The sequence below is a fragment of the Ranitomeya imitator genome, chromosome 5 (assembly GCF_032444005.1).
Source record: "Ranitomeya imitator isolate aRanImi1 chromosome 5, aRanImi1.pri, whole genome shotgun sequence".
NCBI lineage: Eukaryota > Metazoa > Chordata > Amphibia > Anura > Dendrobatidae > Ranitomeya > Ranitomeya imitator.
The window spans coordinates 496,796,371-496,822,368 of record NC_091286.1 but is presented as its reverse complement, the minus strand read 5'-3'; the positions used below and the strand labels follow the sequence as shown (position 1 = coordinate 496,822,368).

General features: G+C 48.7%; 1 protein-coding gene across 2 annotated transcripts in view; it reads left to right on the top strand.

Moving 5' to 3' along the window:
* Positions 1-17,953: 17,953 nt before the first annotated feature.
* The window catches only part of MFSD1 (major facilitator superfamily domain containing 1), a 44,675-nt gene continuing 36,630 nt past the window's right edge, over positions 17,954-25,998 (top strand). Inside the window, exon 1 of one of the 2 annotated variants that reach the window (XM_069727430.1) lies at positions 17,954-18,133. In XM_069727430.1, coding sequence (XP_069583531.1) covers positions 17,980-18,133 — 154 coding nt within the window. In that variant the 5' untranslated portion in view covers positions 17,954-17,979. The remainder of the gene's footprint in view (positions 18,134-25,998) is intronic. The other variant, XM_069727431.1, reaches the window with a different exon arrangement.

Below are 25,998 nucleotides of genomic sequence, written 5' to 3'. Positions count from 1 at the left end.
TGGAAAGGACAATGATGAGGTGGTGGGGAGGAGGCAATGATGGAGTTGGTGGAATGAGTAATGATGGGGGTGGTGGGAGAGAAGACAATGGAAATGGCAGTGTAAATGACAATGATGGGGTGGTGGGGAAGAGGCAATGATGGAGGTGGTGAAATGGGTAATGATGAGGGTGGTGGGGAGGAGGAAATGATGGAGATCGTGGAATGGGTAATGATGGGGTGGTGGGGGAGAAGACAATGATAATGGCAGTGGAAAGGACGATGGGGTGGTGGGGAGGAGGCAATAATGGAGGTGGTGGAATGGGTAATGTTGAGGGTGGTGGGGGAAAAGACAATGATGTTGGTGGTGGAAAGGGCAATGATGGGGATGGTGGGGAGGAGGAAATGATCGAGGTCGTGGAATGGGTAATGACGGGGGTGGTGGAGGAGAAAATGATGATGACGGTGGAAAGGACAATGATGGGGGTGGGGGGAGGAGGAAATGATGGAGGTGGTGAAATCGGTAATGATGGGGTGGTGGGGGAGAAGGCAATGATGGTGGCAGTGGAAAGGCCAATGATGGGGGTGGTGGGGAGGAGGCAATGATGGAGGTGGTGGGGAGAAAGCAATGATCGAGGTGGTGAAGAGGGCAATAATGGGGTGGGGGAGATGGCAATAATGGGATGCGGGGGAGGAGGACAGTGAGGGGTATGGGGGATTGGGATGGGAGGAAGGGGGATTTATAATGGATTTAGGAACAGGGGGAGGTGCAGGAAGACGTTTTTATCGATTATTATGGCTAACACAGTCCCCAGAGTACTCACTTATTAGGTATAGAACAGTCCCTTAGTATATAGTGTACTTACTTATGTATAGCACAGTCCCTTAGCATATAGTGTACTCACTTATTATGTATAACACCATCCTTAGTTACATAATTTCCTCTCTTGTTATGTATAACACCGTCCCTTATTACATAACATCCTATCTAGTTATATTTGACTACATGGTGGACCGATTCTAACGCATCGGGTATTCTAGAATATGCATGTCCACGTAGTATATTGCACAGCCCACGTAGTATATTGCCCAGCCACGTAGTATTTGCCCAGCCACACAGTATTTTGCCCAGCCACGTAGTATATTGCACAGCCCACGTTGTATATTGCCCAGCCACGTAGTATATTGCCCAGTCACGTAGTATATTGCCCAGCCACATAGTATATTGCCCAGTCACGTAGTATATTGCCCAGCCATGTAGTATATTGCCCAGCCACGTAGTATATTGCCCAGCCACGTAGTATATTGCCCAGTCACGTAGTATATTGCCCAGCCACGTAGTATATTGCCCAGCCACGTAGTATATTGCACAGCCCACGTAGTATATTGCCCAGCCACGTAGTATATTGCCCAACCACGTAGTATATTGCCGAGTCACGTAATATATTGCCCATAGTCCAAAAAGAAACAAAAGACCAGCGCTCCATCCGGGTGTAGTATTCCAAAATGCAAACTTTATTGGGCCATGTAGCAGCTGCTACATGGCCCAATAAAGTTTGCATTTTGGAATACTACACCCGGATGGAGCGCTGGTCTTTTGTTTCTTTTTGGACTATGTGGATGATCCAGGAAGGTTCCCTGGATGTGGACCGGGCGCCCCAATAAGTGAGTGCTGTCAGTCTTCTTTTTCTTCCTTGTAATATATTGCCCAGTCACGTAGTATATTGCCCAGCCACGTAGTATATTGCCCAGCGACATAGTATATTGCCCAGGCACATAGTATATTGCCCAGTTACGTAGTATATTGCCCAGTGACGTAATATATTGTCCAGTCACATGGTATATTGCCCAGTCATGTAGTATATTGCCCAGTCACGTAGTATATTGCCCAGTGATGTAGTATACAGCACAGAGCCACGTAGTATATTGCACAGCGACGTAGCATACAGCACAGAGCCACATAGTATATTGCCCAGCCACTTGCCCAGCCACATAGTATATTACCCAGCCACGTAGTATATTGCACAGCCCACGTAGTATATTGCCCAGCCACGTAACATATTGCCCAGCCACGTAGTATATTGGCCAGTCACGTACTATATTGCCCAACAACGTAGTATATTGCCCAGCCACGTAGTATATTGCACAGCCCACGTAGTTTATTGCCCAGCCACGTAGTATATTGCCCAGCCACGTAGTATATTGCCCAGCCACGTAGTATATTGCACAGCCCACGTAGTATATTGCCCAGCCACGTAGTATATTGGGAAAAGAAGAATAACAATACATGTGAATAGAAAACACACAACATTTTTACATACTATGAACAAGTAAATATAACAGTGCTTTCCGTTATGGAAGGTAAGGACGCTTGAACGTTGCAAAAGATTGGTCATGCACAGTCCATGACTCCCAGTTCAGTAGGTGCAACCATAGAACAGCAGGGACCCCGGGTAAACAAAGGGGTCCCTGTGAAAGTTTTGGAGTGATTCACTGTCCATCACGCCATTGTCCATTTTTAAACCTGTAACACAGATATTTACACAAGCATTTTCAACCAAATAGCAACTATTGTTAATATCTCTAAGTTTTATAGCGAAGTGGAGTCTGACTCTGGGTGCTACGCGTAGACCTTCGCAGCGCAGGGGTTGCTATTGGCCTAACAGGGCCCGCTACACTTGCTATCGCTGGTGTAGTGCACTGTCTTCTAGCTACACTTCTAGTGAGTCTGGGCAGCACTGGCATGCTAGAGTTCTCAGGGCTGCTACTACTAATGGTGGGCATGGCAGATTCACCGATGGCAGAGGGAGTGCCTGCTGGTTCGACCATTGGCATCGCATCTTCTGGTGGAGTCGGCTGCGCTTGCGGGTCCAGATGCCCTGGCACCACATTTAGTTCTGGCGGTTTCAGTTGACGAAACGTTAAGACAGGTACCACAATGGCCTGATTTATTTGAGTCCAGGACTGGGGAAAATCGCCAAGAACAGTGTGTATCACCTTCTCCTCTTCCATGGGCAGAGAAGTCCCGGGATCTTTTCCCCATCTCTTAGCTTATCAGGGCATATTTTCAGGTGGTCTCTGGATATGGCCGTTGAGGTCTCCCCTCCGTCTTTGCTGATGAGACAGACCTTCATATTGTCGAAATCGGAGGGCAGAATGGTATACGGTTCCGCTTCCCATTGATCATCAAGCTTGTGTAGTCTCCTCTTTCGTTTGAGTACCTGCTCACCAGGTGACAATGGAGCCACGGGAGCATACTGGTTGTAGTCCCTCTCTTGCTTTTGTCTGGCTTGAGCAAGACTTCTTTCTACACATTCCTGTACTTTGCGGTACCTTTACTGCCTCTCGGTATCCCAATCCGCATCTGGCGATATATCTTCGGGGGTCAGGACCCCCATGTCCAGATCGACGGGTAACTTTCTAGACCTTCCTCGCATCAGGAACGCTGGGGTGCAGTTGGTGGAATTCACCGGGATGTGGTTATACATATCTACCAAGTCTGGTAACTTTGTGGGCCACAAGTTCAGCTCCTCTACAGGTAAGGTCTTCAGTAAGTCGATCACCACTTGGTTCATCTTCTCACACATCCCGTTGGTTTGTGGATGGTACAGCGTGGTTCTGATCTTCTTACACCCGTACAAATTGCAGAATTCCTGGTACACCTCCGCTTCAAATGCTGGTCCCTGATCGGTCAACACCTTCTCCGGGTACCCATGGGGTCTACAGAAGTACTGCTGGAAGGTTTTGGCAGCCGTCCTAGCCGTTAGATCTTTGACCGCTACGACTACCAGGAGTCTGGAGTAGTGGTCCACAATGGTGAGAGCGTAGATATAACCTGACCGGCTAGGTGTTAGCTTTATGTGATCCAGCGCGACCAACTCGAGCAGCCGTTTGGTGATGATGAGCTGCAAGGGAGCCCGTTGGCTGTCACGATCCTTCCGGCGTAGGCTACAGGGGCCACACTCCCGACACTTCTCGATGGCTTTCTTCATGCCGATCCAGTAGAACCTCCTACGGAGTAGCCTCTCCAGCTTCCTCCATCCGAAGTGTCCCGCCCCATCATGGTACGCTCCAAGGACCATTGGCACATCTTGTCTTGGGACCACGATCTGCCATACCAATTCATGAGTGCGGGGGTCGATGCTCCTTCGGCACAGCTTGCCATCGTGAATAAACAGTTTGCCCCTCTCCTTCCACAACTGTAATGCCTCTGGTGGATCATCCGGGCCGGGATGCAAACCTGCCTGCGTCAGGAGCTCTTTCACCCGATGGACCGCAGGGTCACCATCCTGGTTCTCTGTCCACCCGTGATGGGGCAGGGGATTCAACGGAGCGCCCTGTTTATTTCTGCGCCTGTTCTCCACCTGATGGGAACACTGAGTTGCCTTGGGGCGATGGAAAGCGGGCAGCTCTACTTCAAATGCTTCTGGATCTTCCCCCGTTTTGGGCAAGTGTGGCATTCGGGACAGCACATCGGCATTCGCATTCTTGTGCCCGCCCGGTACTTGATGGTGAAGTCATAATTGGACAACCGGGCCATCCACCGCTGCTCCAAGGCACCGAGTTTTGCTGTGTCCAAGTGCGTTAGTGGATTATTATCTGTGAAAACGGTGAATTTTGCCGAGGCCAGGTAGTGCTTGAACCTCTCCGTTACGGCCCAAACGACGGCGAGGAACTCCAGCTTAAAGGAACTGTAGTTGTCTGGGTTCCTTTCAGTGGGGCGAACTTTCCTGCTGGCGTAAGCGATTACTCTTTACTTGCCCTACTGGACCTGGGACAGCACAGCTCCCAGCCGCACGTTGCTGTCATCCGTATACAATACAAACGGTTAGTCATATTCAGGGTAGGCTAGTACTTCGTCTCCCATCAGTGCCGATTTTAAGCAGGTGAACGATCCTTCCAGTCCGTCATTCCAATCAAACGGGGTATTCTTACCCTTGGGTTTCTTGGGTTGGCCCACCAAAAGGTCTTGCAATGGCGTGGCCTTCTTGGTGAAGTCTTTGATAAACCTCCGGTAGTAACCTACCAACCCGAGGAACTGCCGGACTTCATGGAGGTTACCGGGCTGCGGCCAGTCTTTGATCACCGTGACCTTGTCGGGGTCTGGGGCCACTCCTTCGGCACATGGCCCAGGAACTGCACTTTGGGTTTTAGCAGATGGCATTTGAACGGTTTCACCTTTAAGCCAAAATTGGACAGCGCTTCAAACACCTCAGCCAGGTGCTTCAAATGGTCTTCATAGGTCTTAGAGAAGACAATGACATCGTCCAGATATAGCAGCACGGTCTCAAAGTTCTTGTGCCCCAAACAGCACTCCATCATCCTCTGGAACGTCCCCGGGGCGTTACAAAATCCGAAGGGCATGTAGTTGAACTCGCAGAGACCCATCGGCGTCGTGAAGGCTGTCTTTTCCTTGTCCGCCTCTGCCACGGGAACCTGCCAGTACCCACTGGTGAGATCTAAGGTAGAGAAGTAATTAGCAGACTTTAACGCAGCCAAGGACTCCTCTATCCTAGGCAGGGGGTATGCGTCCTTATGTGTAATGCGGTTTAATTGCCTATAATCCACACACATCCTCATGGTGCCATCTTTCTTCCTAACGAGGACTAATGGAGCTGCCCAGGGGCTACAGCTGTCTCTCACTACCCCAGCCTCCTTCATCTCTCGCAACATGTCTTTGGCACACTGATAATGAGCTGGGGGTACAGGACGGTATCTTTCTTTTACGGGTGGGTGATCTCCTGTGGGGATGTGATGTTGAATCCCTTTTACCCGCCCAAAATCAAGGGGGTGTTTGCTGAATACCCGCTCATACTCGTGAACCACCCTTTAGGCCCCCTGTATCTGGTGAGATGGAGTAGAATCAGTGCCCACATGTAATTCTTGACACCAATCTTTCGATTGCTCTGCAGAGCCGTTGTCCTCCGCCGGTTTGGACGGAGCCAAGGGCCCGTGTGCCTGTATCACATTATTATTAACAGTAAACAGCTTGGCAAGTGTGACATATTTGGTTAGGTGGACTTCTTCCTCCCCACAGTTAAGAACACGTACCGGCACCCTCCCCTTGCGGACGTCAACCACCCCTCTGGCTGTCAGGAGGGTAGGCCTATTATCCGAATACACGGGTTCTACCAGGGCCTGATAGTCTTTACCCCTGAGGCCTATGGCTGCCCGACACCATATTAACATTTCACTCCTGGGGGGTATTGCAATGGGGTTCGAATCACTCACTGTGACCCGGCCAATTTCACCACCAGTCAGCTCCACCTGCTGTCTCCGCATTAGGGCTCTGATTTCTTTCTGCAAGGCACGTTGTTCAATGTAACCAGCTGTCTCTGCTACCTGCTGCAACAAGACAATAACTTCTGCAAGACAATTTTCTATGACATTAGTACCGATGGTCATCATGGGGTTACGTTCACGTCGGTCAATATCAACAATGACAATTCCCTGGGCCTCCAGTTCTACCCGCCCCACCTTAATAGTGACCTCTTTATACCCCACTTGCGGCAGCGGCTGACCATTGCTAGCTATTATGGTAAAATCATCATTCGGGGCACGGGTAATGTCGGTGTCCTCCCAATAACGTCTATAAAGAATGTAGGGCATAGTTGTCACCTGGGAACCGGTGTCCAGCAAAGCGTTCATGGGGATACCGTCGATCACGATGGGGAGAACTGGTCGCCCTCCGATGTATTTAGGTCTCCAATTTTGCGGGCCTGACCGTTCTACTCCTGGGCTATCCTGCGGCCTCTGCTTGCACCCATAGAACGTCAATTTAATTTCCGTAGCGGTGCGGGTGTCAAAGGTGGTTTTAAGCTTTGCAAATACCTGTTGCGCAGTTTTCTTGTCCGCAACGGGCCAGGACTTCACTTCCCTCAATGCTGCTCCAAAGAGTTGGCGGGTTATCATATGAACTTTCTGAGGCTCCGTCAAGGGATAAAACTCGAGCAGGCTACAAATCCCCTCTTTAAAGTCAGTTAACGTATGGGCTTCTCCGGAGTATCGCGGGAGCCAGGCGGCTCCTGGTAGGTACGGCATAGAGAAGGGCATTATGGCTGTTGTAGCAGCGGCAGTATCCGGCTGGTTGATGGGAGCGGCAAGCCCCGCGGCATCCGGCGGTGATACCAGACCCGTGGCTGCATCTACCACGGAATCTGGAAGTGCTCCCGAGTCTGCAGCTGTGGCCGCCGCCTCCGCTCCTCCGGGATCCGACATGGCCGTTCTTCCCCCTTGCTAACCTGTCGGGGTCGGGGTTCTCCTTCCGGGATCGGCGCCGGGGTCGGGGCTCTGCTTCCGGGATCGGCACCTCACCGTGTCTTCTACTCTTTTCCAGCCGGCTCCACCCACGAAGCTATGGCTCCTCCCCTCGCACTCCACACGGCGCGTGTTATGGCTGGCAATCAGGCAACACAGCGTGCAGTAATCAGCGCACATACAGAGATCTGGCCAAAACCCAAAACAATAGGACGAGCTCTGAGACGTGGAATCTCTGTAGACTGCAGTACCTGAACTGTCCTCACACAACTGGAAGCAGCAGTGGATTGCGCCTATCACTACCTATGCAACTCGGCACTGCCTGAGGAGCTGACTAGCCTGAAGATAGAAATACAAGCCTGACTTACCTCAGAGAAATACCCCAAAGGAATAGGCAGCCCCCACATATAATGACTGTTAGCAAGATGAAAAGACAAACGTAGGAATGAAATAGATTCAGCAAAGTGAGGCCCGATATTCTAGACAGAGCGAGGATAGCAAAGAGAACTATGCAGTCTACAAAAAACCCTAAAACGAAAACCACGCAAAGGGGCAAAAAAGACCCACCGTGCCGAACTAACAGCACGGCGGTGCACCCCTTTGCTTCTCAGAGCTTCCAGCAAAAGATAATAACAAGCTGGACAGAAAAAACAGAAAACAAACTAGAAGCACTTATCTAGCAGAGCAGCAGGCCCAAGGAAAGATGCAGTAGCTCAGATCCAACACTGGAACATTGACAAGGAGCAAGGAAGACAGACTCAGGTGGAGCTAAATAGCAAGGCAGCCAACGAGCTCACCAAAACACCTGAGGGAGGACGCCCAGAGACTGCAATACCACTTGTGACCACAGAATTCACAACAGTACCCCCCCCTTGAGGAGGGGTCACCGAACCCTCACCAGAACCCCCAGGCCGACCAGGATGAGCCACATGAAAGGCACGAACAAGATCTGGGGCATGGACATCAGAGGCAAAAACCCAGGAATTATCTTCCTGAGCATAACCCTTCCATTTGACCAGATACTGGAGTTTCCGTCTAGAGACACGAGAATCCAAAATCTTCTCCACAATATACTCCAATTCCCCCTCCACCAAAACAGGGGCAGGAGGCTCCACAGATGGAACCATAGGTGCCACGTATCTCCTCAACAACGACCTATGGAATACATTATGTATGGAAAAGGAGTCTGGGAGGGTCAGACGAAAAGACACCGGATTGAGAATCTCAGAAATCCTATACGGACCAATAAAACGAGGTTTAAATTTAGGAGAGGAAACCTTCATAGGTATATGACGAGAAGATAACCAAACCAAATCCCCAACACGAAGTCGGGGTCCCACACGGCGTCTGCGATTAGCGAAAAGCTGAGCCTTCTCCTGGGACAAGGTCAAATTGTCCACTACCTGAGTCCAGATCTGCTGCAACCTGTCCACCACATAATCCACACCAGGACAGTCCGAAGACTCAACCTGTCCTGAAGAGAAACGAGGATGGAACCCAGAATTGCAGAAAAATGGAGAGACCAAGGTAGCCGAGCTGGCCCGATTATTAAGGGCGAACTCAGCCAACGGCAAAAATGACACCCAATCATCCTGGTCAGCGGAAACAAAACATCTCAGATATGTTTCCAAGGTCTGATTGGTTCGTTCGGTCTGGCCATTAGTCTGAGGATGGAAGGCCGAGGAAAAAGATAGGTCAATGCCCATCCTACCACAAAAGGCTCGCCAGAACCTTGAGACAAACTGGGAACCTCTGTCAGAAACAATATTCTCAGGAATGCCATGCAAACGAACCACATGCTGGAAGAACAAAGGCACCAAATCAGAGGAGGAAGGCAATTTAACCAAGGGCACCAGATGGACCATTTTAGAAAAGCGATCACAGACCACCCAAATGACTGACATCTTTTGAGAAACGGGAAGGTCAGAAATGAAATCCATCGAAATATGTGTCCAAGGCCTCTTCGGGACCGGCAAGGGCAAAAGCAACCCACTGGCACGTGAACAGCAGGGCTTAGCCCTAGCACAAATTCCACAGGACTGCACAAAAGCACGCACATCCCGCGACAGAGACGGCCACCAAAAGGATCTAGCAACCAACTCCCTGGTACCAAAGATTCCTGGATGACCGGCCAGCACCGAACAATGAAGTTCAGAGATAACTTTACTAGTCCACCTATCAGGGACGAACAGTTTCTCGGCCGGACAACGATCAGGTTTATTAGCCTGAAATTTCTGCAACACTCTCCGCAAATCAGGGGAGATGGCAGACACAATGACTCCTTCCTTGAGGATACTCGCCGGCTCAGATAACCCCGGAGAGTCGGGCACAAAACTCCTAGACAGAGCATCCGCCTTCACATTTTTAGAGCCCGGAAGGTATGAAATCACAAAATCAAAACGAGCAAAAAATAACGACCAACGGGCCTGTCTAGGATTCAAGCGCTTGGCAGACTCAAGATAAGTAAGGTTCTTATGATCAGTCAAAACCACCACGCGATGCTTAGCACCCTCAAGCCAATGACGCCACTCCTCGAATGCCCACTTCATGGCCAGCAACTCTCGGTTGCCCACATCATAATTACGCTCAGCAGCAGAAAATTTCCTGGAAAAGAAAGCACATGGTTTGAACACTGAGCAACCAGAACCTCTCTGTGACAAAACCGCCCCTGCACCAATCTCAGAAGCATCAACCTCGACCTGGAACGGAAGAGAAACATCAGGTTGACACAACACAGGGGCACAGCAAAAACGACGCTTCAACTCCTGAAAAGCTTCCACAGCAGCAGAAGACCAATTAACCAAATCAGCACCCTTCTTGGTCAAATCGGTCAATGGTCTGGCAATGCTAGAAAAATTACAGATGAAGCGACGATAAAAATTAGCAAAGCCCAGGAATTTCTGCAAACTTTTTAGAGATGTCGGCTGAGTCCAATCCTGGATGGCCTGAACCTTAACCGGATCCATCTCGATAGTAGAAGGGGAAAAGATGAACCCCAAAAATGAAACTTTCTGCACACCGAAGAGACACTTTGATCCCTTCACAAACAAGGAATTAGCACGCAGTACCTGGAAAACCATTCTGACTTGCTTTACATGAGACTCCCAATCATCTGAGAAGATCAAAATGTCATCCAAGTAAACAATCAAGAATTTATCCAGATACTCACGAAAAATGTCATGCATAAAAGACTGAAAAACAGATGGAGCATTGGCAAGTCCGAACGGCATCACCAGATACTCAAAATGACCCTCGGGCGTATTAAATGCCGTTTTCCATTCATCTCCCTGCCTGATTCTCACCAGATTATACGCACCACGAAGATCAATCTTAGTAAACCAACTAGCCCCCTTAATCCGAGCAAACAAGTCAGAAATCAATGGCAAGGGATACTGAAACTTAACAGTGATCTTATTAAGAAGGCGGTAATCAATACACGGTCTTAGCGAACCATCCTTCTTGGCCACAAAAAAGAACCCTGCTCCCAATGGTGACGACGATGGGCGAATATGTCCCTTCTCCAGGGACTCCTTCACATAACTGCGCATAGCGGTGTGTTCAGGTACGGACAAATTAAATAAACGACCCTTAGGGAATTTACTACCAGGAATCAAATCGATAGCACAATCACAATTCCTATGCGGAGGAAGGGCATCAGACTTGGACGCTTCAAATACATCCTGAAAGTCCGACAAGAACTCTGGGATGTCAGAAGGAATGGATGACGAAATAGACAAAAATGGAACATCACCATGTACTCCCTGACAACCCCAGCTGGTTACCGACATAGAGTTCCAATCCAATACTGGATTATGGGTTTGTAGCCATGGCAACCCCAACACGACCACATCATGCAAATTATGCAGTACCAAAAAGCGAATAACTTCCTGATGTGCAGGAGCCATGCACATGGTCAGCTGGGCCCAGTACTGAGGCTTATTCTTGGCCAGAGGTGTAGCATCAATTCCTCTCAACGGAATAGGACACCGCAAAGGCTCCAAGAAAAATCCACAACGTTTAGCATAATCCAAATCCATCAGATTCAGGGCAGCGCCTGAATCCACAAACGCCATGACAGAATATGATGACAAAGAGCACATTAAGGTAATGGACAAAAGGAATTTGGACTGTACAGTACCAATAACGGCAGAGCTATCGAACCGCCTAGTGCGTTTAGGACAATTAGAAATAGCATGAGTAGAATCACCACAATAGAAACACAGTCTGTTCAGACGTCTGTGTTCGTGCCGTTCTACTTTAGTCATAGTCCTGTTGCACTGCATAGGCTCAGGCTTACTCTCAGACAATACCGCCAGATGGTGCACAGATTTACGCTCGCGCAAGCGACGACCGATCTGAATGGCCAAGGACATAGACTCATTCAAACCAGCAGGCATAGGAAATCCCACCATTACATCCTTAAGAGCTTCAGAGAGACCCTTTCTGAACAAAGCCGCTAGTGCAGATTCATTCCACAGAGTGAGTACTGACCATTTTCTAAATTTCTGACAATATAGTTCTACATCATCCTGACCCTGGCATAAAGCCAGCAGATTTTTCTCAGCTTGATCCACTGAATTAGGCTCATCGTAAAGCAATCCCAGCGCCTGGAAAAATGCATCAATATTACTCAATGCAGAATCTCCTGGTGCAAGAGAAAACGCCCAGTCCTGTGGGTCGCCGCGCAAAAAAGAAATAATAATCAAAACCTGTTGAATAGGATTACCAGAAGAATGAGGTTTCAAGGCCAAAAATAGCTTACAATTATTTCTGAAGCTCAGGAACTTAGTTCTGTCACCAAAAAACAAATCAGGAATCGGAATTCTTGGTTCTAGCATCGATTTCTGATCAATAGTATCTTGAATCTTTTGTACATTTACAACGAGATTATCCATTGAGGAGCACAGAGCCTGAATATCCATGTCCACAGCTGTGTCCTGAAGCACTCTAATGTCTAGGGGAAAAAAAAGACTGAAGACAGAGCTAAGAAAAAAAAATGATGTCAGGATTTCTTTTTTCCCTCTATTGGAAATCATTGAATTGGCTCCTTGTACTGTTATGGCTGGCAATCAGGCAACACAGCGTGCAGTAATCAGCGCACATACAGAGATCTGGCCAAAACCCAAAACAATAGGACGAGCTCTGAGACGTGGAATCTCTGTAGACTGCAGTACCTGAACTGTCCTCACACAACTGGAAGCAGCAGTGGATTGCGCCTATCACTACCTATGCAACTCGGCACTGCCTGAGGAGCTGACTAGCCTGAAGATAGAAATACAAGCCTGACTTACCTCAGAGAAATACCCCAAAGGAATAGGCAGCCCCCACATATAATGACTGTTAGCAAGATGAAAAGACAAACGTAGGAATGAAATAGATTCAGCAAAGTGAGGCCCGATATTCTAGACAGAGCGAGGATAGCAAAGAGAACTATGCAGTCTACAAAAAACCCTAAAACGAAAACCACGCAAAGGGGCAAAAAAGACCCACCGTGCCGAACTAACAGCACGGCGGTGCACCCCTTTGCTTCTCAGAGCTTCCAGCAAAAGATAATAACAAGCTGGACAGAAAAAACAGAAAACAAACTAGAAGCACTTATCTAGCAGAGCAGCAGGCCCAAGGAAAGATGCAGTAGCTCAGATCCAACACTGGAACATTGACAAGGAGCAAGGAAGACAGACTCAGGTGGAGCTAAATAGCAAGGCAGCCAACGAGCTCACCAAAACACCTGAGGGAGGACGCCCAGAGACTGCAATACCACTTGTGACCACAGAATTCACAACAGGCGCGGCAATGGCGGATTATTGGCGGCAAATAGCGATACACAGTCTTTGCAATAAGTCACAGTTAAATCACAGTTCCAAGGCACACATGACCTGATTCTTCAGTCTTAAGTACATCCTGTTCGTGACGCCAAGTTGGAGCGCCCCCAGACACAGGGCCGCGGGGTACTCGGTCCGGGGTTGTCACGGTGGCTAGACCCGGTCCGTGACCCTGCTAAGAGGCGTCCAATGAAACGTGATGGTGCTTGGTGCAAGGGGCGAGGGATAACGAGGACACAGGGTTGCAGTCTCTTTACCTTTTTACTGAAGGCTTCGGGGTCCGCAAACCAGAGCACTGCTAACAGGGCTGGCTGAGTCCGGCCGGTCCGAAGGCACATCCAGAGTTCCCTTTGCAGGTGGGAATCAGTGTCTACCTTCTAGCGCCTGTGTGTTGTAGTCCTTCCCTGCTGAGCACCACGGGATAGTCCTCACAACTGTCGTATCTGTTCTTTCTCTCTCCGTCCCCCAGATTATATGGCTAGGACGCACCCATATGACAGGTAGGCCTGGGGTTATTCTGGGACCCTAGAGACGCCCCTCTCCCACGATTGCCTCCTATGTCCGTTTAGGTGATTTAAGTCAGACAGCCAACCTGTAATTAACTGTCCTGCCGCTGTTTGAAGTAATGCGTGGAGTCTGTTACTTCCTCGGTGCTCCGGCCACCGGCTACGCGCCTCAGAAGGATGTTGCCAATCTCGGGGCACGACTCCTTCTGGTTCTATCTCCTTCGTACTATGATCCCACTTCTCACTTCTCCACAATATCCTTCGCTTCGTGTCCTTCCTTGAGATGCCGCCGCAAGGTAGTGCAGGCGCGGCTCCGTAACAATCTGTCTTTCCTGCTAGGTACCTGCCAGGTTCCCACCTCTGACAGGTCCTCCCTGGAGGTCTCCCAGGCTGCGTTCTGTTCTAACTTCCTATCCAACCCCCAGTTTTACCAGAGTGTGAGGAGTGGCCTAATACATAGTGCCTTTTGCTCCCCCTGGTGGCCGGAGTGTGAAGTGTAATGTGTGACTGTGGTACCTGGTCAGGTGAACTCCTTTAGTGCAATCAGACATAACATGGCTCCCCTCAGTGGCAGAGCGACATTACTGCAACGCCCAGGACTCTGGGGCGCTGCATAGACATGTGGGAAATGTTACTTATTAAGTATTTAGTGTGACATATCTCTGTGATTTAAAGGCATAAAAATTCAAATTTGGAAAATTGTGAAATTTTCTAAATTTTCGCCAAATTTCCATATTTTTCCACAAATAAACGCAGGTAATATCAAAGAAATTTTACCACTATCATGAAGTACAATATGTCTCGAGAAAACAATGTCAGAATCACCGGGATCCGTTGAAGCGTTCCAGGGTTATCTACTATATAATTATCTCTGGGGCACTTCCGTCTTTCTGTCTGTCCCGGATATTCATTGGTCGTGGCCTCTGTCTGTCATGGAATCCAAGTCGCTGATTGGTCGTGGCAAAACGCCCACGACCATTGCCACAACCAATCAGCGACAGGCGCAGTCTGGCGGCAACATGGCCGCTCCTTCCTCCCCGCAGTCAGTGCCCGCTCCATACTCCCCTCCAGTCAGCGCTCACACAGAGTTAATGGCAGCGCTAATGGACCGCGTTATGCCACGGTGTAATGCACTCCATTAACGCTGCTATTAACCCTGTGTGACCGTTTTTACTATTAATGCTGCCTATGCAGCATCAATAGTAAAAAGATCTAATGTTAAAAATAATTTAAAAAATCATCATATACTCACCTTCCGGCGCCTTTCCCGCTCCTCGCGACGCTCCGGTGACCAGTCCATGCATTGCGATCTCGCGAGATGATGACGTATCGGTCTCGCGAGACCGCTACGTCATCATCTTGTGAGACCGCAATGCACTCTTGAGACTGGAGCGCGCGATGAGCGTCGGTAAACGCTTCCTGGATCCAGGGGCCAACGGAAGGTGAGTATATAACAATTTTTTATTTCAATTCTTTTTTTGAACAGGGATATGATGCCCACATTGCTATTTACTACGTGGGCTGTGCTATATACTACGCGGGCTAGGCAATATACTACGCGGGCTGGGCAATGTACTACGCGGGCTGGGCAATGAACTACGCGCGCTGGGCAATATACTACGCGGGCTGGGCAATATACTACGTGGGCTGTACAATATACTACGTGACTGGGCAATATACTACGCGGGCTGGGCAATATACTACGCTCGCTGGGCAATAGGCTACGCGGGCTGTGCAATATACTATGCAGGCTGGGCAATATACTACGAGGGCTGGGCAATATACTACGCGGGCTGGGCAATATACTACGCGCGTTGGGCAATAGACTACGCGGGCTGTGCAATATACTACGCGGGCTGTGCAATATACTACGTGACTGGGCAATATACTACGTGACTGGGCAATATACTGTGTGACTGGGCAAAATACTACGTGACTGGGCAATATACTACGTGGCTGGGCAATATGCTATGTGGCTGGGCAATATACTACGTGACTGGGCAATATACTACGTTGTTGGGCAATATAGTACGTGACTGGGCAATATAGTACGTCACTGGGCAATATACTAAGTGGCTGGGCAATATAGTACGTGACTGGGCAATATAGTACGTGACTGGGCAATATACTATGTGGCTGGGCAATATAGTACGTGACTGGGCAACATAGTACGTGACAGGGCAATATACTACGTGGGCTGTGCAATATACTACGTGGACATGCATATTCTAGAATACCCGATGCATTAGAATTGGGCCACCATCTAGTAACCTCATAAAAGGACAGTGGTCAGAATTGTAAAAATTGGCCGGGTCATTAACGTGCAAAACACCCTTGGGGGTAAAGGGGTTAAAAGTGTTTTTAGGGGAATTTATTATTATTTATTGTTATAGCGCCATTTATTCCATCACGCTTTACATGTGAGGAGGGGTATACATAATAAAAACAAGTACAATAATCTTAAACAATACAAGTCACAACTGGTACAAGAGGAGAGAGGACCCTGGCTCACAATCTACAATTATGTAACTAATTTCTGATGTCCTCATACTACATGACCATTGTTAAATATTTTTTGACAGGGTGAGGAGGCATGAGGCAGAGACAGAACGAGGATGCATGAGACACTGTGAACGAGGAGGCATGAGGCACTGAGAATGAGGAGGCACTGAGAACGTGGAGGCATGAGGCACTGAGAATGCAGAGGCATGATGAGGCACTGAGAACAGGGAGGCAAGAGGCACTGAGAACGGGGAGGCATGAGGCAGGGTGAGGAGGCATGAGGCACTGAGAACGGGGAGGCATGAGGCAGGGTGAGGAGGCATGAGGCACTGAGAACGAGGAGGCATGAGGCACTGAGAACGGGGAGGCATGAGGCAGGGTGAGGAGGCATGAGACACTGAGAATGAGGAGGCATGAGGCACTGAGAACGGGGAGGCATGAGGCAGGGTGAGGAGGCATGAGACACAGAACGAGGAGGCATGAGACACTGAGAATGAGGAGGCATGAGGAACTGAGAATGGGGAGGCATGAGGCAGGGTGAGGAGGCATGAGGCACTGAGAACGAGGAGGCATGAGACACTGAGAATGAGGAGGCATAAGGCACTGAGAACGAGGAGGCATGAGGCACTGAGAACGGCGAGGCATGAGGCAGGGTGAGGAGGCATGAGACACAGAGAACGAGGAGGCATGAGACACTGAGAATGAGGAGACATGAGGAACTGAGAACGGGGAGGCATGAGGCAGGGTGAGGAGGCATGAGGCACTGAGAACGAGGAGGCATGAGACACTGAGAATGAGGAGGCATAAGGCACTGAGAATGAGGAGGCATGAGGCACTGAGAACGGGGAGGCATGAGGCACTGAGAACGGGGAGGCATGAGGCAGGGTGAGGAGGCATGAGGCACTGAGAACACGGAGGCATGAGGCACTGAGAACACGGAGGCATGATGAGGCACTGAGAACGGGGAGGCATGAGGCACTGAGAATGAGGAGGTATGAGGCAGGGTGAGGAGGCATGAGACACTGAGAATGGGGAGGCATGAGGCACTGAGAATGAGGAGGCATGAGGCAGGGTGAGGAGGCATGAGACACAGAACGAGGAGGCATGAGGCACTGAGAACGAGGAGGCATGAGGCAGGGTGAGGAGGCATGAGACACAGAACGAGGAGGCATGAGACACTGAGAATGAGGAGGCATAAGGCACTGAGAACGAGGAGGCATGAGGCACTGAGAACGGGGAGGCATGAGGCACTGAGAACGGGGAGGCATGAGGCAGGGTGAGGAGGCATGAGGCAGGGTGAGGAGGCATGAGGCACTGAGAAAGAGGAGGCATGAGGCACTCAGAACGAGGAGGCATGAGGCAGGGTGAGGAGGCATGAGACACAGAACGAGGAGGCATGAGACACTGAGAACGAGGAGGCCTGAGGCAGGGTGAGGAGACATGAGACACTGAGAACACGGAGGCATGATGAGGCACTGAGAATGGGGAGGCATGAGGCAGGGTGAGGAGGCATGAGGCACTGAGAAGGAGGAGGCATGAGGCAGGGTGAGGAGGCATGAGGCACTGAGAACGGGGAGGCATGAGGCAGAGTGAGGAGGCATGAGGCACTGGGAATGGGGAGGCATGAGGCAGGGTGAGGAGGCATGAGGCACTGAGAACGGGGAGGCATGAGGCAGAGTGAGGAGGCATGAGGCACTGAAAACGGGGAGGCATGAGGCAGGGTGAGGAGGCATGAGGCACTGAGAACGAGGAAGCATGAGGCAGAGTGAGACATTGACACAGAACGAGCAGGCATCCAGGCAGAAGGACGCAAGGAGCGGCCCCACCTTTACGTCACACACACGCAACCTTTCGGGCGGTCACGTGGGATGTTGTCACATGACCGCACGGTCACGTGATTAGAGTTGTCGGATCATGGCGCTGGAAGACGAGCAGGAGGCTCTGCTGCCCGGGAGCGGTGGTAGCCCCTCTAGCAGGGAGCCCCGGCCGCAGATGGCGGCCATCTGTGACCCCAGCAGGTTCGCCCATCGGGTCGTGGTGCTGATGCTTATGTGTTTCTTGGGCTTCGGTGAGTGAGCGCCTGTGTGTGCGGAAGTGCCGGATTATTACAGGGTGTGGGGGCGCACATGGTGGGCTTTGTCCTAGGAGTTGCTGGGGATAGTGCGCGGTGTATGGTGGTCTCGGGGCTGCAGGACATTGTATGGGGGGTCATCACCTTTTATTATTTAACCCCTTAAGGATCCTGCAATCCCTTTGTCATGCCCCCCTCTTCCAGCGCCATACCGTTTCATTGTCTGTCACTGCGACCCTTCTTCTGCAGGACTAGCCCTTGTCCTCAGCCGCTCTATCCTGAGACCCCCAAGTGTTTATATTTGGGGGGCAGAGATGTATCCGGACCTGCATAGTCTTTTGTGCAGGAGGGTACTTATAATACCATTTTGGGATCAAAGCAACTTTTTTTGGCAGTGAGAAAAGTAAAGATTCTCTTTTTGTATTTTTCTCCCCTTTTTTGCGTTTCATGTTGTGACTGCGCACCTCTGCTGTACGTGGTGACCGCACTTGGGCATTAACAACCTATACTCACTGATCACACCTGCTAAATGTGCAAAGCTGACCGGCTACACCACCATGGACCGTCCTCTGATTACGGGGGCCGTCTGGTTTCCATTTTATGAATGGGGAAAGCAGCTGTGTGATGGGCTTTCTGTTCACAAAACCCAGACGGACCCCATTGTAGTTAACGGGAGCTTTCTGCTGCTTTGCATCTGTTCTGTAATGGGTCCATATTCCTAACACTGAACAGATAAACAGACCCTGAGACCCAGGTGTGAACTGAGCCGAAGTGTCCCTTTACCGTATCAAATATATTTAAACAGACGGTCTTGGCGTGGACCAGTATTTATGGTTTGGTTCCACAATTCAGCATGTGTTGAGCCCAGCACAGGATCCTAGAGCGGCACATGCCCAGACGTTACAATACGCTTCCATTCTGTGTAATTTGGGCTGTTTCGCCCCTTGGTGCACATTTCGTCACTGTGTGAGGGGGCAGCTCCTTCCTCCGCCAGTCCCCCCTAAGCCCCTTTGCTTCCTGGCACCTCTGACTTCCCATACACTTGTACCAGTTTCAGAAGATGGCATTCATATTCAGTAGTGGGTGCTGTGCTTCTCACCAACTCTCCTTGTTCACATAAACGGTTAATGTCACTTTTTGGCTGTGAGAGGCAGGAGTCCAGTGGTCTCATCCCACTGTGTGAGGACAATGCTCTGCATAACCATCTGAGATCAGCTGGGCAAGGAATTGGGAGGCAGTTAACCCCTTGTCCACCTGCTGTGTGGTGTGAAGAGTTACTGGCTGCAGTGCTGAAGACAGAGAGCAGTGGAAATAAGTTAAGAACAAAACTGCCCCTCTTTGTTGTGGTGACGTCTCCTTCATACACTATTTTTTCCGTTTCTTCATCATACCTTTGTGTTAAAGATGGTCTGAATTTCAGGTGCTTTTCAGACACTTGTTGTGGTTTGCATCGTGTTTTTCCTGTAGGCAAGTTGGCAGAAATGTCGCCTCATGCCCAGATTATGCTGCCATTGGAACTAAAGCAAACGACTGCATGTGAATGCAGACCAGGGGGCTTCACTGGTATGCAGAAATGTAGGCTCGGTATTGTGCTCATTCACAATAGGTTGTATGGCTTTTGGTAATTAGGCTAGGATCTCCAATGAATCCCACTAGGGTTAAGTGTGCTCCCCTCTTATAGCCAGTCACATTACTCCTGGGGCCTCACAGGTATTGCTTGAGTTTTTTCTGCTGCTTGGACGCTGCCTAAAGATGTTACAGCATAGTCGATGGGATTTTGTGAAATCCCGTCTCCACTATGCTTGCAGGGCTGCATCCGGTGACTGCGTAACCGGACATGCGGCGCGTCTTTCCGGATCGCAGCATGTCTATTTATCTTGCGGAGACGCTCAGTCTCCACAACATAAATAGCCCGGTCTATGAATACGATGCGGTGATTCCGCATGTGTTCAATGAACACATCTGGAATCACCGCACTTACAACAGGGGGCGGCGCTTTGGGCAGAGCAGGGTATCCGCTGCGTCCAAAGCACAGAGATTGCGCCCCGTGGATACATAGCCTAAGGGTATGTGCACACTATCAGTAATTGCTGCGGGTTTGACGCTGTGTACTTTTGCAGCGTTCAACCCGCAGCGTCCAGATGTTACAGCACAGTGGATGGGATTTCAAGGAATCCCATGTCCACTATGCGTCCACAGATGCCTGCGGATCATCCGCAGTGCGGACATGCGGCGCATCTCTCCAGACCGCAGCATGTCTATTTATCTTGCGGAGACTCTCAGTCTCTGCATGAGAAATATCATCAATAGAAATATATTGAAAGCGGTGAATCCTCATGGTTCACTGAACACCTGCGTTTAATACACTGCAGCACTTTGCATGCAGCGAACATCCTGGTTCTTGATTGTGGGCAACCGGCCTAAAGGTACCTTCACACTGAGCAACTTTAGAACGATAACGATAGCGATCCGTGACGTTGCAGCGTCCTGGCTAGCGATATCGTTGTTTTTGACACGCAGCAGCGATCAGGATCCTGCTGTGACATCGCTGGTCGGAGCTAGAAGGCCAGAACTTTATTTCGTCACTGGATCACCCGCTGACATCGCTGAATCGGTGTGTGTGACGCCGATCCAGCGATGTCTTCACTTGTAACCAGGGTAAACATCGGGTTACTAAGCGCAGGGCCACGCTTAGTAACCCGATATTTACCCTGGTTACCATTGTAAATGTAAAAAAAACACTACATACTTACATTCTGGTGTCTGTCGCGTCCCCCGGCGTCAGCTTCCCTGCACTGTGTAAAAAAGTCGCTCACAGTCAGTGCGGGAAGCTGACGGCGAGGGACGTGACAGACACCGGAATGTAAGTATGTAGTTTTTTTTTTTTTTTGTTTTTTTTTTTTTACATTTACAATGGTAACCAGGGTAAACATCGGGTTACTAAGAGTGGCCCTGCGCTTAGTAACCCGATGTTTACCCTGGTTACCCGGGGACTTCGGCATCTTTGGTCGCTGGAGAGCTGTCTGTGTGACAGCTCTCCAGCGACCACACAACGACTTACCAACGATCACGGCCAGGTCGTATCGCTGGTCGTGATCGTTGGAAAGTTGATCAGTGTGAAGGTACCTTTAGGCAGTGTGCCTGTGATCAGTTTTTTGTGAGTTTTGATCCTGTGTATTTTTGCTGCGTCATTACAGTTTCTGCAGAGTGGATGGGATTTATAGCAATCTCCTGCCCACTGTGCTACTTTCTTAGTCAGTGTAAACTGACCTGCGGTGCGGGTTTCAGATCTGCAACTCACCAGTTTCTCTTACACTGAGATTTTGTGTGCAGATGTTTGCCATAGGATTGCATTAAATGTGGAATATCCACACTTTAAAAATGGGGCCCTGCTTGTCTGACTAGTCCCCAATGGCTTTTAAAGTATGTGTTTTTCCCTGAAATGACGCAGCATTTGAGTCAAACATGCCTAGCTGAGCTAATCCAGCCAGTGCCTGATACATGTTGCTCGTGCTGTATATATTAGCAGGCAGGATCACTTTAAGGCTATGTGCACACATTCAGGATTTTTTGTGTTTTTTTTTCAGCCGTTTTCACAGAAAAAAACGCTAAAAAAAAACGCTTACATTAAGCATCCCATCATTTTAATGCATTCCGCAATTTATGTGCACATGCTGCGTTTTTTTTCTGTGAAAAAGCGCATCGCGGTAAAAAAGCAGCATGTTTATTAATTTTGCGGATTTTTCGAGTTTTTGCCGCTATATTAGGCTATGCGCACACATCTGGAATTGCCACGGAAATTTCCGGGGCGATTCCGCAACTCCCTGCCACGGGAAATACGCATGCGGAATTGGCATGCATTTTCCCGCTAAACACTAGCGTTTTGCATGCGATCTGTAGCATCGCTTGGAAAACTGACAGGTTGGTCACACATAGTGTTTGACAAGTGTGACCAACTTTTTACTATTGGTGCTGCCTATGCGGCATCAATAGTAAAAGATCTAATGTTAAAAATAATAATACAAAAATTAAAAAATCGTGATATTCTCACCATCCGGCGGCCCTCGCAGCCTTTCCGATCCTCGCGATGCTTCTGTTCCCAGTAATGCCTCGCGGCAATGACCCCAGATGACGTAGCATCACGGGAGACCGCTACATCATCACAGGTCATTGCCGCGAAGCATCACTGGGAATGGGAGCATCGCAAGGAGCGGGAAGGCTGCGAGGGCCGCCGGATGGTGAGAATATCCCTTTTTTTTAATTTAATTCTTATTTTTATTTTATTTTTTTTACACAGGATATGGTGCCCAGTCCCTGGGGGAGAGTCTCCTCTCCTCCACCCTGGGTACCAATCGCACATGATCCGCTTACTTCCCGCATGGTGGGCATAGCCCCATGTGGAAAGTAAGCGGATCAATGCATTCCTATGTGTGCAGAATCCCTGCGATTCAGCACAAAGAATGAACATGCTGTGTTTTTTTCCACAATGCGATTCCGCCGCGGGAAAAAACGCAACATGTGCACAAAAATTGCGGATTGCATTCTAATAATAGGATGCTTAATGTAAGCTTTTTTTTTTGTGGTTTTATCACGTTTTTATAACGGAAAACCGTGGAAAAAACGCAAAATATCCTGAACGTGTGCACACAGCCTTATTGCATTGGGAAGCTCCGGAAAAAAAAATGCAAAAAAACCGAGCGGATTTCCTGCAGAAAAAGTCCTGTTTTGTTCAGGAAAATTCTGCTGACATTCCTGAACGTGTGCACATGGCCTGAGGCCAAATTAAGGCTAGGTTCACATTGCGTTAATGGGTTAACGCTAGCGGACTCCGTTACATGACGAAATAGTCGCAATTAACGCCATGCAACGGATCCGTTAGCGCACCCATTGACGGCAATGTGCTAACGGATCTCTAGCGCATGCCATTTTCGGCACGTGCTAGCGATGTCCCGTTAGTTTCGGATGGACCGCGGACGCTGTATCTGCGCTAGCAGGATCGGCAAACGCGATCCCTTTTGGGACATTGCGTTAGCGCAGTCCGTAGCGCTATGCGCTAAACGGACTGCCGTAACGCAATGTGAACCTAGCCTAAGACATCTGTGAATCAAGTAAGACTATGTTCACACGGTGCATTTTTTTTTTTACGCAGATTTTCAGCTTCGTTTCATTTTTTTTTCTACGAGTTTTCCAATAATTTTGACACATACATTATAAAGGGTATGTGTGGGTTCACATGTGGATCTTTTGTGAGAAATCAGTGACATTTTTTATGCAAGTTTTTTTGTTTTTTTCTTTTTACATCTGAATGATGCCTAAGTTGTTTTTTAACATTCATCTGTGATGGCTCGTATCTCAAAGAAGAGAACTATTACTTGAATTAAAATTCCAAAATTGTTTTGGATAATACATAAAATGTACAATAAAATAATTTAAAACAAAGGTACCTGAAATAGGACATTCCACTTCTGTATAACTGATTATACTTATAGGACAAAGTGTGTAAAAGACCATAGAATGAATTCTTAGTATAAAGCCAGTACAATAAATGACTATCCTTGTGTAATTCCCATTGTCCATGGTCTGCCAGAACACTGGGGGTCTGATCCCCAAGCTCTACAGAAAGGAAGGCACATCAGCAGTCTCCCTGTGTGACTTGTCCTGTGAGGAGGAGGCACAGTACTGTATATGTGACCATCTCTGCATACTCTGTACACACTCAATATTGGTTACTGGATTTCTGGTTTTATGAGGAAATCCTTTTTATTTTGAGGGATATACCTATGAGTCAGGGCCCAATGTCCTCATGTTCTCAGGGTAATCCAGTGTTTACCTACATCAATGAGGGAGCGGCAGCTGGGCGTCACTAATACTGCTCACACGGATTAGCTGACTGCTTTGTCCTGTAATCGTGATCTAGGAGCGCTTATTCTCCCTCTAGCTAAAAATCTTTAGGCAAGGAGTACATTTATTTATTCTTAGCTTCAAAATCTTTTAAACGCTTTCTCCCCAGCCTGAAATGAAGTGTCAGTGACCTCAGTTTCAGGGGCTTAGTTTGTGCCAGCTCTGAGCATGCGTCAGATTTCCATTTTAGCATATGCTCAGTAGGATCTTGTTACTGTACGATATTCTTCTTTATGCACAGTGACAGTGCGCTCCCTCAGGAGCTCTGATGAGAAATAACAAGCCAGCAAGGGAGCACACTGTCAGTGTGCATTGTAAAGAAATCACCTGGCAAGCAGGAAAAGCAGAGATCAGCCCCACCCCTCTCCTGAAAGTGACGTCACAGTTCTATCCACCCCTTCCCCCACCAAAAAAGTGAAACAATTGTTTTCTCTGCTCCATAATGGTACCAATAATACCTACAGCTCAGTTTTCACAATATGCCATCACACTGCTCCATTGATAAATAAAGCACACTGTCAGATTCAGAAGATGGTGACAAACTTCTGATTCCACTAATATAGACATACACCTCTCCCCACGTTGTGTTAGTCGTTCTGGCGCAGGTTATTTTTCCCACACTCTGACGTTAAAAGGAAACACAATTGTTGAATAATAATGTTTTTTTTTCAGCACATTTGGAATTTTTTTGCCTGATAATGCTGGAAAAACACTGTTTACGGTAGCTATCTGAAAACCAACACGGCTGCACTGTTTTACATTCCTGTTGTGTGCAACCCCTTGAAGAGCTTGTTTGGGTCCATGCATTCCTGTGTGCCGTGTGGTCCGCCGTTATCACGTGTCCAAAGTCCTCATTTACCAGGGACCTATAATCTTATGTCCAGTTAGCTGTGCATTTCCTACAACCTCAGAAGCTGGCGTGGTGTTCTTGTACCGCCCTGTAATATAACCCTTCATCCTTGGCACCTCAGAGGAGCTGTTATCAGGACCTTGGCATGATGACCAGTGAATAGTTGGGAGGGTTTCTTTTCAGGAGACTACTCCCTGCCTGTGATGTTTCGCTGAGGTCTGCAGAAGCCAAACTCTTTGTTCTTATATCTAAACAAAGGAAAAAAAAGGTTCTGATAAGGTTACACTGGAACTGTCCTCCATAAATCTTAAGGTACCGTCACACTCAGCGACGCTCCAGCGATATAGACAACAAGCCGACCTAAACTAGATCGCTGGAGCGTCGCTGTTTAGGTCGCTGTAGAGACGTCTAACACAGCAACTCCAGAACGATGCAGGTGCGATCCAGTGACGTAACGGCGACTCACTTCTCGTTCTCGCTGGTTGTTAGCTCCATGTCAAACAGCCGGAGTGTACCGTTCCGACACATATCTAAGGGCCCTATGCTCGTTGCTGGCGTCGTTGCTTTTGATGTCAAACATGACGATACACGCCGACCTGGCGACGAAATAAAGTTCTGGACTTCTAGCTCCGACCAGCGATGTCACAGCAAGATCCTGATCGCTGCTGCATGTCAAACACAACAAGATCGCTAACCAGGACGCTGCAACGTCACGGATCGTTGCCGTTCTCTTTGCAAAGTTGCTGAGTGTGACGGTACCTTTATACTTTTTTTTCCCTCTTATCAACCAGCGTAAACTTGGTAGAGCTTTTATTAATTTATGTAGCGCCACTTATTCTAAAAAGATTATCACTCGCATTGCTCCCTACCCTGTTGCGACTCCCTATCAAAAGTGTAAATTAATCTACGTATATTTTTGGATCATGGGACGAAGCTACCGTACCAAAAAAAAAATCTTTTTTTTTTTTTTGTGTTTTTTAATATTTTATTGAGCTTTCATGAAGTATTTTCTTAAAGGGGTGCCCTACTAGGTCAACCCCTTCTTAAACAAATGTTCGGCCCCGATAAAATAATAAAGCCTATACTTATCTCCCATGCCTGCGCCGTTCCC